The sequence below is a fragment of the Marmota monax genome, unplaced genomic scaffold (assembly GCF_021218885.2).
Source record: "Marmota monax isolate L192 unplaced genomic scaffold, Marmota_monax_Labrador192_F-V1.1 WCK01_AAM20220418_F8-fsc00092, whole genome shotgun sequence".
Taxonomy (NCBI): Eukaryota; Metazoa; Chordata; class Mammalia; order Rodentia; family Sciuridae; genus Marmota; species Marmota monax.
In genome coordinates, this window is record NW_026692583.1 from 6,130,965 (window position 1) to 6,146,868 (window position 15,904).

Consider the following 15,904-nt stretch of genomic DNA (forward strand, 5'->3'; position numbering starts at 1 on the left):
CCATTTATCTTTTTTTTTTTTTTTTTTTAATTTAATGGATCATGCTGTTTTTGGTACTGGGGATTTAACCTAGGGTTGCTTAACCACTGAGTCACATCCCCAGCCCTTTTTATTTTCTATTTTGAGACAGGATCCTCTTATGTTGTTTAGGGGTTTGCTGGTTTGCTAAGTTTCTGAGGCTGGTCTTGAACTTGGGATACTTCTGCCTCAGCCTCCCAAGTTGCTGGTATTACAGGGGTGCTCCACCGTGCCTCACTTGAAATACGCTTTTGCTGACTAACCTAAGATATCAAAACTTTTCTCCTATGCTTCATTTTAGAGGTTTTAGTTTTAGGCTTTGCATCCCTATTGATATATTTTGAATTAATTTACTCTATATAGTTTGAAGTTTTATTTTGATTTTGACACATAGTAATATGCATTCCTTCTAGCACCATTTGTTGAGAAGACAGCATGGCGCTTTTGGTGGGGGTGGGGGATCATATGTTTGTCAGTCCATGCCTGGACTCTTCTGCTGTGTTGAACTTATGTCCTGCACGTCTGTCCTTTCTCTACTACCACTCTGTCTTGTCTGTTCTAGCTTCACAGTAAGTCTGGAAATCAGGTAGTAGGAGTCCTCCAAATGCATTTTTCTTCATTGCTTTCATTTTTTTGAGTTCTTTTTCATATAAATATGTAACTCAACTACTCTATTCCTGTAAAACATCCTGCATGGATTTTGATTGAAATTGAGTTGACTATATAGATTGGTTTGGGAAGAATCATCATCTTAACAATATAGATTTTTCCAGTTCATGAGCAATTTAATTTTTAATTATTAAGGTGTTTTTTAAAATTTTTTTGTCAGTATTATAATTTCTAGCCTATAAATTTTACACATAATTTATAAGATTCATACCCAAGTATTCCATGCTACTGTAAATGATACTTCCACAGAATTTCAGTTTCTAACTATGTGGTATTTAATAATAAACATTCCAGTATATAGAAATGTGATTTTTTTTTTTTTTTTGCCTTTTATTTTGTGATTTAGCTCAATACCTTTAGTTCTAGTTGATTTTTTTGTTTGGTTGGTTCTTTAGGAATATCTGATGAACAGTTGTATCTTGTGAAATAGGGCAGCAGTTTTATTTCTTCCATTCCAATTTGTCTGGTATTTCTTTCTTTTCCTGTTATTGTACTGAATGAGACCTCAATTGAATGTGAGGATCTCCCAACAGGATTGGTGAGAACAGACACCTTAATTATGTCTTTTGCCATTAAGTATGATGTTAGTTGTAGGATTTTTGGTAATGACATTTTAAGGATTCTTTTTAGAAGAAAAAATTCTAAGATATTTCAAAATTATTGAAATCAGGATAAAATCATATTTATATATGGGAAATTGTGTTGGCTGTTCAGAAATTGGGATAAAGTTGGCATTGCCTTTGCATGCTCAGACTTTTTTAGTGTTCTACGTTGCAGTGCTGGACAGGGGTAACACCTCAACATTTCATTTAACAAAGTCTTGAGGACCATTTGAGGGCAAAATAAAGAGTATGGCTACTATCTGAGAACTTTTTTTTGGTGGGGAGAATATCCTCTGATAAGTTTAAGGTATAGCACCAGCATAACACTTGCAAAATGAGCGGAGGCTAGCTGGCTCACTGCCTTTACCCCTGCTACTGAGGAAGCAGAGGCAAGAGGATCTTAGGTTCAGGACTAGCTTGGATAACTTAGAGAATTGTAAAATAAAAAAAGGTTGGGGGTGTAGTTCAGTATCACAAGGCAGCCAGCACCTCACCAGGGTAATTCTTCCTGCATAGGAGGGGATAAGCCACCTGAGAAAAATTAAATTCTGAAGTAATTAGTGAAGAAATAAGAGACAAAATCAGAATTAGTTTTAAGGGAGCATCTGATTGGTTCTTCCAGTCCTTGTAGGAACTGGAACAGAACAGTTAAAAAATGGCTCTGGTCGGCTTTTTTTTTTTTTTTTTTTTTTTTTTTTTTTGGAGGGGGGGTACATCAAAGGCAGGGATAAGGTTTCAGGGGTGGAGTCTTGCTTCATGATGTCTTGCATTCAACAGGTTGATGGGCATCTTGGAAAACCACACCCATCTCTGGGTTTCTGTTTGGCTAGGTTGCTGCAGCAGGTCACCCCATCTCCAGTGCTGTGAGGGACCTTTTTGGCAGAGCTGAATAGAAACTCACATATATCTGGGTGGTCTTAACCAGGATTGCCACTGGAAGTTCCCAGATTCCGTATTTTCCTATTCACTGGCTTTGGTGCCAGTTTGGTCCATACATAGTCCACAGATGGCTCTCCACTGTTCAGTGGTAAAATACTTGCCTAGTATGCTTGAGGCTTTGGCTTTGATCATCAGATTTGCAAAAGGCCTAAAACAAACAAACTTATAAAATGTTAAATATCATGACGAAATAATTAGATGCAAATACAATGTATCCTATAAGACAGCTAGCTTGGTTTCTTTAACCAGCCTTTGAAACCATTTTTTTTCTTTTCATGGAGATGTACTGTTCCATATTAAAGGAGACTTAAAATACAATTGGTAGACCTTGTTCAGATTCTGATTTGCTGCATATCAAAGTATGTAGGAGTGGAATTTGCTTAAAGAATAGTCACGAGTGACATGACATTTTGGTCAACACATTGGTCCTATAAGATTATAATGGCCGTAAAAATTTCTGTTGCTTAGTGAGTGACATCATAGCGTAGCGCCGTGCAGCGCCTTACGTGTAGTGATGCTGATGTAAAAAAACATGCTGTCTTGCCAATTGTATAGAAGTATACATTTATTATCATGATTGAGTATTATGTAATACTCAATATTATGTAATATTATGTAATACTCAATATTATGTAATACTCAATCATGATAATAAATGTAATACTCAATCATGATAATAAATGACTGTGTTACTGGTTTTCTATATTCCTTATCCGAACATTCCTTATCCGAAAGACCAGATGTGTTTCAGATTTCACTGCTTTTCAGATTTTGGAACGTTTGTATAGACTTTACCCTGTGAGCATCACTCATATGGAAATCTGAAGTGCACCAAAGTTTTAAACTTTTTGAGTGTTGAGAGTTTCTAATTATAGAACATTTTAGATTTTTGAGCTAGGGATGCTCAGACTGCACTAAGTTTTGTAATTTTAGAGTGCACCCCTATTTATTTAAAAATAAAATTTATTGTAAAATGCGGTGCCATGGTACACTGGTAGTAGCAACATTCATCTTCTGTTTACTGTGCCTTTTGATTGAATCAAGGGCCACATGAAGTGACTGACCATACCATTTTGTTTGTAAGCACACTCTATGAAGTTCGCACAATGACAAAATCCCCCTAATGATGTATTTCTCAGAAAGTTTCCTATTATTAACTTATACATGACTATATCAGGACAAAAAGGGAAAGAAAACAAAGTAGAATATTTGAAGCAGATAACATAATGTTGATAACTTTTGGTTAGAAATATTTTGAACTTGTTACTCTATTTTTAAGTATGTTTGAAGGTTATAATTATAAAAAGTTTTAAAATATTTTTTAGTTATTGGACACAATACCTTTATTTTTAAAAAAATTTATATGTGGTGCTGAGGATTGAACCCAGGGCCTCGCACATGCTTAGGCAAGTGCTCTACTGCTGAGCCACAATCCTAGCCCTTATAAAAAGTTTTTAAAAGGTGTGATAATTGGTATCACAAACTGGGAAGACAATCCTGCAAATAAGAGCAGGAAACATTTTTCACAAATGCTATACCAACACCATTTATGGTACAATGGACTATTTTTAGAAAAACACTGATATCAGTAATTGATTTGAAGAGTGATTTAGAAGAGTTGGACTTAAGACTATTAAGTGTTAGGAATTTTCAATTAATTTATTTTGCTAACATCTGTTTATGTGCATAATAATGATAAATAATGAACACATCTCAATTAGTCTTAAGGAGCTCTTATAAAAATTTTGTGATTGAGATATTTATTTGTTACCTTCCCTTTCTCTCGGTGATTTATAAAATGATAGTTAAAAGCTGATGGTACCCTTAGAGCCAGTGAAACATATTAAGAATGAAAAGCAATTAAAAATGGGGTATTTACTGTGAATGTGAGTTCTCTTTCCAACCCTGGAAAGTTCCTCTAGAAGGGGAACATGGGAGAATAGGGATTTCACGAAACCTTTGACTATCCCTTGCTAGCAGGAATGCTTGTCTATTTACTATACATTTTTCCCCATTTTTAAAAAAAGCTGCAAATAACAAATAGTTTGATAAAGCAGGATTTGGGAATCTTCAATAAGTCAATATCAGCCACATAGAATTTTTTTTTTTTTTTTAATTCACATACCAAGGAAAAGTATTGGACTAGTTTTAAAATAAAAAAAAAAGAGTCTTACACACAAAAGGCATGAATGTAAATACATTTTTTAAAAATGCTATGTGTTTAGAAAATGTGGGGATATCTGTTGGTATGGCAGAAAGCATTAAAATGCACTGTGGATTCAATGTATGTTTTGATTCTCTGATCAGAATTTTCTCAAGTGAATAATTTTGTTAAGATAAAAATAAAAGGGAAAAGAAACTTTCTTTTGCAAATGTTTCCATCTTGTCAATTTTTTGGTGACTTGAACTAATGTAATTTAAAAAGGAAATTATAGTTTCCTGGGGCATTTTCTGTCTGTTTATATACTTATGAAAGGAAAGAATTTTAAGAATACATGGGACATTGTTTGTCTTGAAATTTTTTGGTATTATTTGTGGCTCAATATTCTAACATTTCAAAGCCAAATATGATATTTCCCAAAATGTAAAATATTCACAAAATTACGGATTTAGAAAGTAAATTTGATGTTATTTGGAAGGTTTAGTTTAATTCCTGACAGTCTCCCTAAAATCATAACTTTAAAATCCTATCCAGAAATTATCTACCTTAAAGAAATTTGTGTAATTCTGACACTATAAGAAATTATTTCTTCTTTATTTACTCTTTGAAAATATATATTATAATCTTGGTATGAATTTGTGGCATTCTTGTTATCTTGAAGAGAACATTAATAAATTAGTCTTTGTGGCACTATTTGGTGGAAAGTTAATTTCAGAATTTCAAGATAATTTTAAACTAATTGGAAGCAGGTTGGAAAGACCTTTATGGAAGGAGAATTGCATCATGCTTCATGTTTCAAAGACTTTAATAAAAAATTTGTGTTTAAGTATTTTATTATTTTGAGAAGTACTTGACTTTATTTCTCTGTTCCAGTGTAAGATTAAGTCATTTAAATTAACTCATTAACTTTGCTTTAAAAAAGGTTTTAAAAGTTTCTTTATTTTATTTGGATGTCCTTTTTACTGTTTTTTTTCCCCCCTTCTCTTTTTGTTTTTCAGTTGTGGAAGAAGGACTCTGGGAAAATGGCCTTTCCTATGAATGTAGGACGCTGCTCTTCAAAGCGATCCACAATCTCTTAGAAAGGTAAGAAAGGGAACAGGATGACAGTTGTTTTGAAGCATTCAAGTATATTGCTAAATCTCAGGATTTTTTTATATACAGTGATTTTATTATTAGTGTAAAAATTAAAGTATGCCTGGCTGGGCTTGGTGTCATGTTATCTATAATCCCAGTTTCTTGGGAGGCTGAGGCAGGAGAATCACAAGTTTGAGGCCAGCATGGGCAACTTACAAAGGCCCTGTCTCAAAACAAAAATGAAAAAGGATTGGAGCTATAGCTTAATACCTAATACTAAATTTTAAAAAGAAAAGGGAAGGAAAAAAAGAAGGAAGGGAATATTTCAGGAATAGTACATAGAAATAACTCCTTTCTCCTCCATATTGTTTCTTGTTTTTTGTTTTTAAAATGAACCATGAACCACGAGTAGCCTCAACATCATTATTCTTTTCTCCCTTGAGTATTTAGGTGTATATTTCTTAAGGATAAGGATTTCCTTTCACATAAGCACAGTATAATTATGAAAGGAGATTTAACATTGATTAAATGCCATTATTTAATCTGTAGCTTAATTCAGATGTTGTCAGTTGTCCCAGTTATGTCCTTACAGCTTAGCTCCTTGAGACTCACCCCCATGATAATGCATCATTTAGGTTTCATGTCTCTAAATACAGAAGTTTGTCTTTCTTTTTTTGATACTAGCATATGTTGGCTCCTCAATTGAAGATAGATTTCTCATGATAGATTCAGCTTATGCTTTTTAGTAGGAATGCTGTAGAAGTGGTTGTGAGTTCTATGTTCTGTGTCATGGCAGGAGGCATATAATGTGATTAATGATGTTATCATTTTTGATCATTTCATTGAAGTGATGTTCTATCAGATTTCTTCACAGATAATGTTTTGTTAACTATGATCTTTCTCTGTTATGTCTTTCCTTTATGTAATTTTTAGCCAGATACAATGGGAGTGTGTAATTACCCTCTTTGTCATCAAAATGTGAACTGTATGCTGAGCATGGTGGCACACATATGTAATCCCAGCTAATTGGGAGGCTGAGGCAATAGTAGGACCACAAGTTTAAGGCAAGTCTGGGCAACTTAGAGAGACCCTGTCTCAAAATTTAAACAAAAAGGGGTGGGGAGAGGAGATTGAGTAGGTACCCACGTGTAAGGCTATGTATTCAACCCCCAGTACTGCAAAACCAAACCAAAACAAAACAAAACATAACAACAACCACAAACAAAACCCAAATATACTTGTTTTAGTCTCTATTTGTAGACCTGGCCTAAATCGATAATTACCAGTATGGCGCTAATGTTAAATGCCACCATTATTTCTGTTTTTCTTAGTTGGCAATGGCATAAGGGAGAGGTTTTCATGTTCTTCCATTCTGTTTTCTCTCTCTGAATATTGTATAAATTTGGGTTCATGGACTGCTATTTTATTCAATGGATTATCATTCATTACTACCATCATTTATTTTGATACTTTCAGATTTGGCTGGGGAAACCCCCCTTTGATATATTCTTGTCGTTGTTTGCACACCTCCTTACTTGAAACATTCCCTCCCTCCCTCCCTCCCTCCCTCCCTCCCTTCCTTCCTTCCTTCTTCTTTCTTTCTCTTTCTTTTGCTGGGGATTGAACCCAGGGTCTTGTGTATGCAAGGCAAGCACTTACCAACTGCTCTATATACCCTGCCCCTTACTTGAAACATTTTCACTTTTCTTCCTGAATCTATGGATAGGATAGTACTTGTAGGTCATCAAAGCTGAAAGGATAGTCTACTACTAGAGTTTCATAGCCAAGCTGTCATCTAAGATGATATCATTACAGTATCACTGTTTCAGATATTTTAACTGTAGAACATCCCTTCCTTCCAAATTTCTTGATTTTTTTCGTTCTGAATTAGTTTTGGTCCCAATCCTGTAATTTGGAGTAGACGTAGAGATTATCTGTTGCTAAGGTGTTGTATACTCACAGAAGTGTTGATTTTGTTTAAGCATTGAGTACTCTTAAATATTCTGAATTTTTTCAGTTCTCTTCCCCTACTGCAAAATACAACAGAACAAAATTACATACAGATTCCCTTGAGGAAAATGTGGAAAATTTGTTGTTTCTGTAATGCTGTGTTAGAATGAGTCTTTTTTGTTTTTGTTTTTTAAACCAGTTTAGTAATCAATGTACGTTTAAGCACATTTTTAAAATATAGAATTTCTAGGGAATGTGGAACAAAGTATATAGTTTTTAATATTGTAGTGTGCCATTTTTTTTAATATGATGGTTTATTCCTTTCAAAAAATATTAATGAATTTGTGGTTGAATTTTTAGTCTTGTAGTTTGAATGGTAGCTAATCCTTTTTCTTTGTTGAGAGAAAATTAGAAGAGCCCAAAAGCTGAGAAGGGAAAGAAATGAGCATAATTCATTTATTCTGGGCTCATGAATTCAGAATTTATGATGAAAACTAAAGTCCAGGTCAAGTTAAATTATTACTTTTGAGAAAATTAATTGTGACACACAGTAAAATTCGGGAAAGATCTAAAGATGTTTGGGTTAGAAATTGGTTTGATTTTAGGATGTTTTACTTAGACAGTTACCCTGACCTCAGTAAGTTTTGTTAAAATCCTGTGAAGTATGGGTCACTGAAGAGTTTTTGTGAATGTATATAATATATCCAACATGTGCGTGACATGTTGTAAATGTCAATAATTTTTAATTTTTCCCATAAATTTATTTTGCATAATTCAGTTTGTATTCATTAATTAAAATAGTCCCAGAATGGTTTATTTGAATTCTATTTGAATTATAAGAGTTAATTTTGAGACAAATGAAATTAGCTTATCTTTTAGAAAACAATTAATAATCAAGCTTCCCTACAAGTTCATATGCATAATCTGGGATTCTTTTAAAAAATTTTGCTAATCCTTTTGTCCTGTAAAATGATATTCTTCTCTTCATTTAATTTAAACGATGTATTTAGTTTATGAATGAAAGTTACCCCATTCATGAAGCTGGGAAGCATTTTAAATGGTTGTTGTCAGCTTTCTTTATTCATTGTCAACAGAAACTGGAAAGATTAATATATACTTGCCCTTTTTATTTTTCTTGAGTTTAGAACATTTGCTATAACGTCCTCACCTGTTTACAACCTAAATTAACACAGGTATAGTTTGCTACCCTTTTCTTGGAAATTTTCTGTTATGCCTAAGTACTATTCAGGTAATGTTGACTTGCTTCTCCATGTGGACATTGTGAGGTTCTGGCATGGAAAGCAGAATTGAGGTTATTGAACAGATCATCCAGGGCAGCATCACTTGCAGAAGTGTGTGCTTCTGGAACAATTTTTTCTTCAGTTTGCACATTAACAAAGTTTGTACAGCAATTTATTTTTTTAAGTGCAAGAATATGTTTAATTAAAAGAATTTCATATATTACCCTGAGAAACTCTAGATTACAGCTGTGGGGGAGTCATATAAATTGATCTTCTTTACATAAAAGGCTTTGATTGCTAATGTGTACAGGATGATGTGCTTCAGTGATTAAAATAATTACTCTAGAAACTTAAGGTAACAAAAACCTCTACACAGAATAAATCATTTCATTTTTTTTGTTACCATTGGTGCTGAGATAATACTGTATTGACACCGTGTAAAATATTTTACATTCTAAGGTACAGTAATGTCACAATTTCATCTTTCATTTACTCTTTTTTCATTTCTAACTTTTCACTATTTGCCTATAATATGTTACGGATATTTAGATCATATAATAGCCCCCACCTCATCCCCCCAAAAAAACAAGTTAAAAAACCCCACTGCTACTCACTAAAGAGCATTTTCCATAAAGGTATCATACAGAAGACAATGTTTTTGGTGGTATGTTATATATCTGTCTAGGGGCACATATTTATAGAAATCCCTTTTTTGCTTTCAGAGACAGGAGATATTCTGAATTTCAGCTCTACCACTTAAGTATGTGATATGTGATAAGCTTACCCATGTTTATTTACCTATAAAATGGTGAAAGGTTGTTTGGGTTCAGTACAGTTCTCTCATCATAAGAGCTCAATAAATGGGTAGCTGCTATTATAGCTAATAGAAGTACAGTGAAATATCAACTCTTTGCAGAGGTGGAGACAACATTTAAAAGTTAGTCTATTCAACCAACCAATTCTGGGATTGCATTCTGTAATATCCTTTTTACTTGGTCATTCCTTCTTTGAATACTTCTGGTTATGTGAACACAGCTTTACATCTTCAGGGAGTACTCAGGGTTAGAAAGTCCTTTTTTTTAATACTGAGTAGAAATCTGTCTTCCTACAACTTTCGTTTCTTTATCTTAGTATTCTCCTTTGGGGTCATATATAACTCATACAATCCAACTTCCCTCTGGTTACCTGTTTGATAGCAAATTTGAGTTTTTTTTCCTTTCCTTTTTTATAGTTCATAGCATATGATTTTGATTCCCCATCTCTCCTTGCCAGCCTTACACATATGCCTCCATTTGGTTCCATTTTCTCCAATATGATTGCCACTGTTCTACTTTAAAGTGTCATAAATGTTTCATAAATTATTGCTTTGGTCTTCTTCATCAGTCCAGGCTAGGTTCAGTTATGCTGCATGAACAGAAGACCTGGAAAAAGGATCCATTGATTTTTAGGGTGTTTTACTTAGACAGTTACCCTGACCTCAGTAAGACTTGTTAAAATCCTGGAAAGTATGGGACTATACTTGACTATATAGTACTATTCCACATCCTCTTGCTAATGGGGCAGCCACTGTCTACAGACTTGCAGAGCTCCTTGGTAGAGAACACAGAGCAAAGTCACATGGTCAAGCTCAATGTCAGTGAGACAGGGAGAGAAATCATATGTTTGGGAAAAAGATAAATCTGCCATACCTAAATTGAGGTAATCTGAACTCCAAATGGCTGCCAGGTATGTCACTGAAACAGATCGTTCTAGAATATAATCATAGATGTATTTATATACTCTTTTCAAACCTTCAAGCTCACGTTGGCTCCTTTGGTATTCTCTTAGTTAGAATTCCACAATCTGAGAGTGGTTAGATGTTCTATATTTTGTAGTCTTGGATTATCATGCATTTTCTGGTTCTTTGGGGAAAGTAAGTGTGCGTATGATTTTCTTCATGATTGATTATCTCTTTCTGGCATAATTCCTAGAATAATAAAATAGTTTATACTTGTACAGAATCTCTGCTCATTCAACTCCCCCCATCTTTCTCTTCTTCCCCTATATGCTATTAGTGTACTAGTTTAAATTATTATTTATCAGCTTTTTAAATTCTTTATCAGTTTTTTAATTTAGTGAAATTTTGTTTCGTATTCATAATAATTTTTTCAAGGTTGTGCTGTATTTTAAGGTTAGGTTATTAATGGAAAAGTACTTTGTGACTAGAGTATGGAAAACAAAAATTTGCAATTGTTTTTCAGGAGTTTCTTCATTTGGCATTTTTAATGCCTACTACTCTTAAGTTGTCACAGTTGATCCAAGCTTTCACGATTTATCATGTCCTTGTTACTTGTCTCATGACAATGAAGAAAACCATGGATTAATTGAAAAGCTTCTGAAAAAGCCAGAAAATGTGTGCGTTTCAAAAAACCAAATTTTTGAACATTGTTTTAGTGATTTGACTGCATGTGGTACTAATGAAAATCTTGTTTTTAAAATAGCTTTGTAGAAATACCTAAAATGTCTGGCATAATGCTGTCAAACTGGCACTGTGTGTGTTAGGATACTTCAATTTTCATTTTCTTGAAGATTTTTAGAATAAAATAAATGAGCTAATTTTTATGGAAAGAAATTTGTTTGCTCTAAAATTTGAATTAGTGCTTTGTACACAGTAGAAGATTAGTCGAGGCTTTTGAAGCTGCTGTGCTCTGTCATGTCCATGCTTCTGCAGGGAGACTTTCATCTGGGGTACTGGACACATGTGAGACACATGTCCTCTTCTGAGTAGTCCACTGGTGCTGCCAGCATATTCACTCCATGGTAGTTTATAACTCAGCTAAAAAAATTGCCTTTGTCCCAGCGCTTCTTGGTTTGCCAAGAGTTGGTGTTTTTTAATTTTATTTGGAAAACACAGTAAAAACAATGGGTCGAAAATTGGAATTATAATTATGACAACAATAATATTGTATTCATAGATTTCTAGTTCTCGGTGTATTATGTTATTGTGATCTGACAGAGATGGTCATCAAAGGGCGAGCAAGTACTGTCCGTGGAGATGGTAGATTAGAGATTTCAGAATAAGAAGTATATTCACAGATTAATAAGTAGATGAGGGTAGGTATGTGTATGGTTGAAGGAATGGTGATATGACATGATTGAAGGTCCTTGACATAATGTGATAACAGATGCAAGAAATGAGTAATCAGTATATTGCCATTTTATTGAAATGGCATAATATGCAGTTTTTTTTTTTTTTTAACAGCAGAAGGAAAATAAGAAGAAAGTACAAAAATTACAGATACACATGATTGGAAACACAGATCTAGTTGTAAATGTCTAGAAAGAAATCTCAATGTAAGCAATCATTATACTTAATATTTTTAGAGCAGGGCATGGATTAAAACTCAAAAATAATGAAGTTTTGTTGTTGGAGAATGGGATTAGATACTTAAATTTTGAAACTAGATAAGAGAGATATAGCTCTTTGGGACTGCATAAGAATGGGAATTTGAGGTGAGGCTAGATCTGTAAAAGAGCTTACCCTTGCAGGGATGTTAGGAGGGGAGCAATTGAGGCTGTGTGGCTGCAACAGCTGGTATCTACTAGGGCAGAGTGGAATCCCAGGGTAATGAAGATCTAGGGTTTAGTTGGAAAAACTTTCTTCTGCCCCTGGGTCATAGGAGTTAGATTTTATTCTGTTAGAATTTGGGAACATTGCTGTTTCGACTTCTCCGCATGTATGTTTGATAAAAATTTGAGTGGTGAGATAATAGAGGGAATTTTGATAAGATTGGAGTAGTGCTGCTGAGGGTGTTTTGGCATACAGTTACGTAAAATTTATTGTATGTGAGCAACTCTGTAATTCGATGATGACATTAAGATGCAGTTTGGTTGAGGTTATCATAGGGAAACACTGTACTTGGATTTTCTAATCAGTGAAATTAATTATATACATGTGTGCATAATTTGAGTGGCACAGAAGCAGCCAGAGCTGGTAGTGACCTTCCTTCTATACCTCCATAATGTCCCACCTGGGAAATGGCTTGCTGAGGGGCTTAGGCTTTGGGCATGCTATAGTGCTTGTAATCTTACATCAAGTCTGCCTGTGGCTTTGGGATTGGAGATTGTGGCTTGCCAATTTTGGAGTCAGGTTGCACTTTGTAGCTAATTATTCAGAGCCATATGGCATGACACAGAAACATTAGGTACACACACAGACACACACATGCAACCTGATTTCATTTTCATTTTTCAGCAGCTGTTTCTTTTCCTTTTGAAACAGTGATTTTTTTGGGGGGTGGGGGTGGGGGGAGGTGGCTAAGATTGGGAATAAAAATAACTTTTTAGTATTAGGTGCTTAAAGGACTTTTTATAATCTGGCATCACATAATGATCTTATAAGAATACTGAAGCTTTACAGAATTAAATCATATCTTAATAGTAAAGCAGTTTTAAAAATGTGGATCACGATGACTGAGGTAACTGGACAAGCTGGGTTAACCGATATATTCTTAGCACTATTTGTGATATTGACTTGAAATAATTTGTGGCAGATGGAGTGTGTCTGCTAGGTTAATTTGTTTGTGAAATAAAGTAGAAATTTTGATCCTCAAATATAAGAAAATAAAGATTGATAGAGTATAAAGAAGGGAACATTATATTTCTGATGTAATTTTTAGACTTTAGAATTGTCTCCTTAAGAGATTTGCTTAACTGTATTCTTCAAATGTAATTAAGGCATTTGGGCACTTGTGCTAGTTTTCCTCAACATGATTTCTAGCTGTTGTGTGATTCCCTCTATTTTAAGTATCTTCTGTGATTTTAGTTTGCAGTGTGAAATGATAGGCTATAAAGAATAAAATAGGTAGATATTTTCCTCCCTCAAAATATAGAGTGTGAGAATACATACACACAAGAAAATTCAGATACTATGAGGCTACCCATATTAGTGGTTATAAGCAAAAAGAACAACAATATTATGAATAGGAAAATAATCTAATTTCATTTCTCAAATATTTATTGAGCATCACTGTAGAGTAGAACATAAGGTATATTATATCATAGGCATTTAAATATGAGCCATAGAAATTAATTGTTACGACTGAGTAGTGCAAAGGTGATTTGTAGAGTTAAGAGGATGTGCCTGCTTGATTTGAGACAGGGCAAAGATGGTTGAAATTTAAATTAGAGGAGGAGAGAGAGAATGGCACAATAAAAGATTTCAGGCCAAAGCAGAGTAAGTAGGCATCGGTAGTAGTATTTAATACGGAAAAATTCTTATTCTAGAATCTACTTCATAGAGTTTTTACCTGCCCTGTGAATTGAGCGTTTTGCTCTTTTGTGCGTTTTTTCTATGCATAGTTCTTAGTAGCTCTCAATAGTTTTTTTTTTTTTTTTTAACTGCATATCTATGACCCAAAAATGATTGAGAAAGGAGGACTTAGTACCTCAGTATAGTCTTGCTATTGAGTCAGCATACTGTCATCACTCAGCCAGGTGGTAGAACTCTCCTTAACAAAGACAAGCCTCCTCTTCTCCAGGTAGTATTGACTAATCTGGGAGGGGCCAAATTTGAATATCCTCCTTCTTGCACCAATACATACAAAATAGAGTCAAAACACGCCTTTATTCAATGCAATTCTATGTTCTCAATGTTTTTCTTTCACTGTGTTGGAAACCACTTATCACATAGATAACTGATTAGCAGTTGAAAAATCACATAAGTCATTATTCTTTTCTTTTGGAAACAGATGGTTCAGACTAAAGGATCGGTAGTTTCCATTCTATTCTGTATATTAGTGATAATAACCTTTTGTTGACATTGCCTGACAAAGAAATATGATCTGTAGTGGGAACTCCAGGAGATACATTCACACAGAGTTACTCTCAGATAGCAGTCATTAGCCTTTTGCAATTTGCTTTTGTCCTTGAATGGTCTTGGCTGTGTGCTGCTCCCCCACATTCCAGACTCTGCTTTTTCCTAGAATAAGTCAGTGAATAGAATTTGTGGCTTTTATTACACAGAAGGGCAAGGATTTTGAAATACACTTTTATACATTGTCCTTTAGTCACAGATATCTTGTTTTTTTTTCTTTCATATTCTGTAAAGCCTTGGATTTTCTAACTATACTCTGTAAATTTCACATTGTCTTTGTTACTTACTAAATAATTCTTTTGAATTTTGACCTTCAAGGCATTTATGAGAGAGTGATTTTTTTTAAGATGTTATTTACTAGGTGAAGATGTGTCACTAGAAGACTATTTAGTGTTTGATGGGATTCCATACCTGTAACATAGCCTGTTGCTTTCATTAAAAGCATTATTGATTTTAAGGTCTACCTTCAATTTAGCAGCAGCTTTTGGAGAATAAAGAAACACTTTCACATTAATTCAGTGGTAAGACATATCTGGATTTAAGAAATGAGGAAATAATGAAGAAAATGGTAATAGTTAAATTTCATGTTTCTGTGATCAGACATACCTGGGCTTAATGGCATTTCTCCTATTGATAATATGTGTGACCTTGGTTAGGTGTTTAGCTTTTTCACTTATACTGTTACAAGAATTAAATGAGACACGGTGCCTGGTGATCAACATGTGTAGTTGTGATAGTAGCAATTCTTTCAAGCGATTATTGATAGTATTATTGATGGAAGAAACCTGATATCAAACTTGGGATTTTTCACTGGAAATATTTATTTATATACAGCCTATCTAAAATTAATATGTCTTTCGGCTAGTGAATAAACTGTGGAGGCATGTTTTCAGTTTTGCTTCTTGTGTACTTTCACCTTGGGTGAAACATCATATTCACCTTGGGTGAAAGTTGGTATCTATTTAGCTGAGGATGTGTGCTGTATTTTGTATTCTAAATTTAATAAAGTCATATAATTTAAGTATGCTTCTTTAATTTCTTAACTTAGGAAGTCAGATTAGGTTATTTTGAAAATGAATTTCTCCATTATGAATAAGAAAATTGTTATAGAAATTAGTTTTTGGAATAAAACCAGTTGAAGCCAGTGACATTTTGATTTAACAGTGTTTCATATTCATTCTGCCCAAAGGGATTTACATTGTGAACAGTAGAAACTATTGCCATTTACTAACCCATTTAACTTGCAATGAGTAGGGTGAGGGCTTGAATTCTTTCTTTTGTCCTTGATATTGTGGAAATTACAGAGACAAAAGTGAAGTACAGAATTGCCTGAATATTGAATAAAGAATTGCTATATAGCTCTTTACCTGGTAGGACAAACCTTATATAGAAGAAT

At 34.0% G+C, this 15,904-nt stretch overlaps 1 protein-coding gene across 4 annotated transcripts in view; it reads left to right on the top strand.

The window, feature by feature from the left end:
- Med13l (mediator complex subunit 13L) overlaps window positions 1-15,904 on the top strand; it is a 305,063-nt gene that overhangs the window by 153,473 nt on the left and 135,686 nt on the right. For 3 of the 4 annotated variants that reach the window (XM_046446238.2, XM_046446239.2, XM_058579892.1), the window contains one exon: window positions 5,388-5,472. In XM_046446238.2, the coding sequence (XP_046302194.1) occupies window positions 5,388-5,472 (85 nt within the window). Of the gene's footprint in view, window positions 1-5,387; window positions 5,473-6,397; window positions 6,528-15,904 lie in introns of those variants that run through there. The other variant, XM_058579893.1, reaches the window with a different exon arrangement.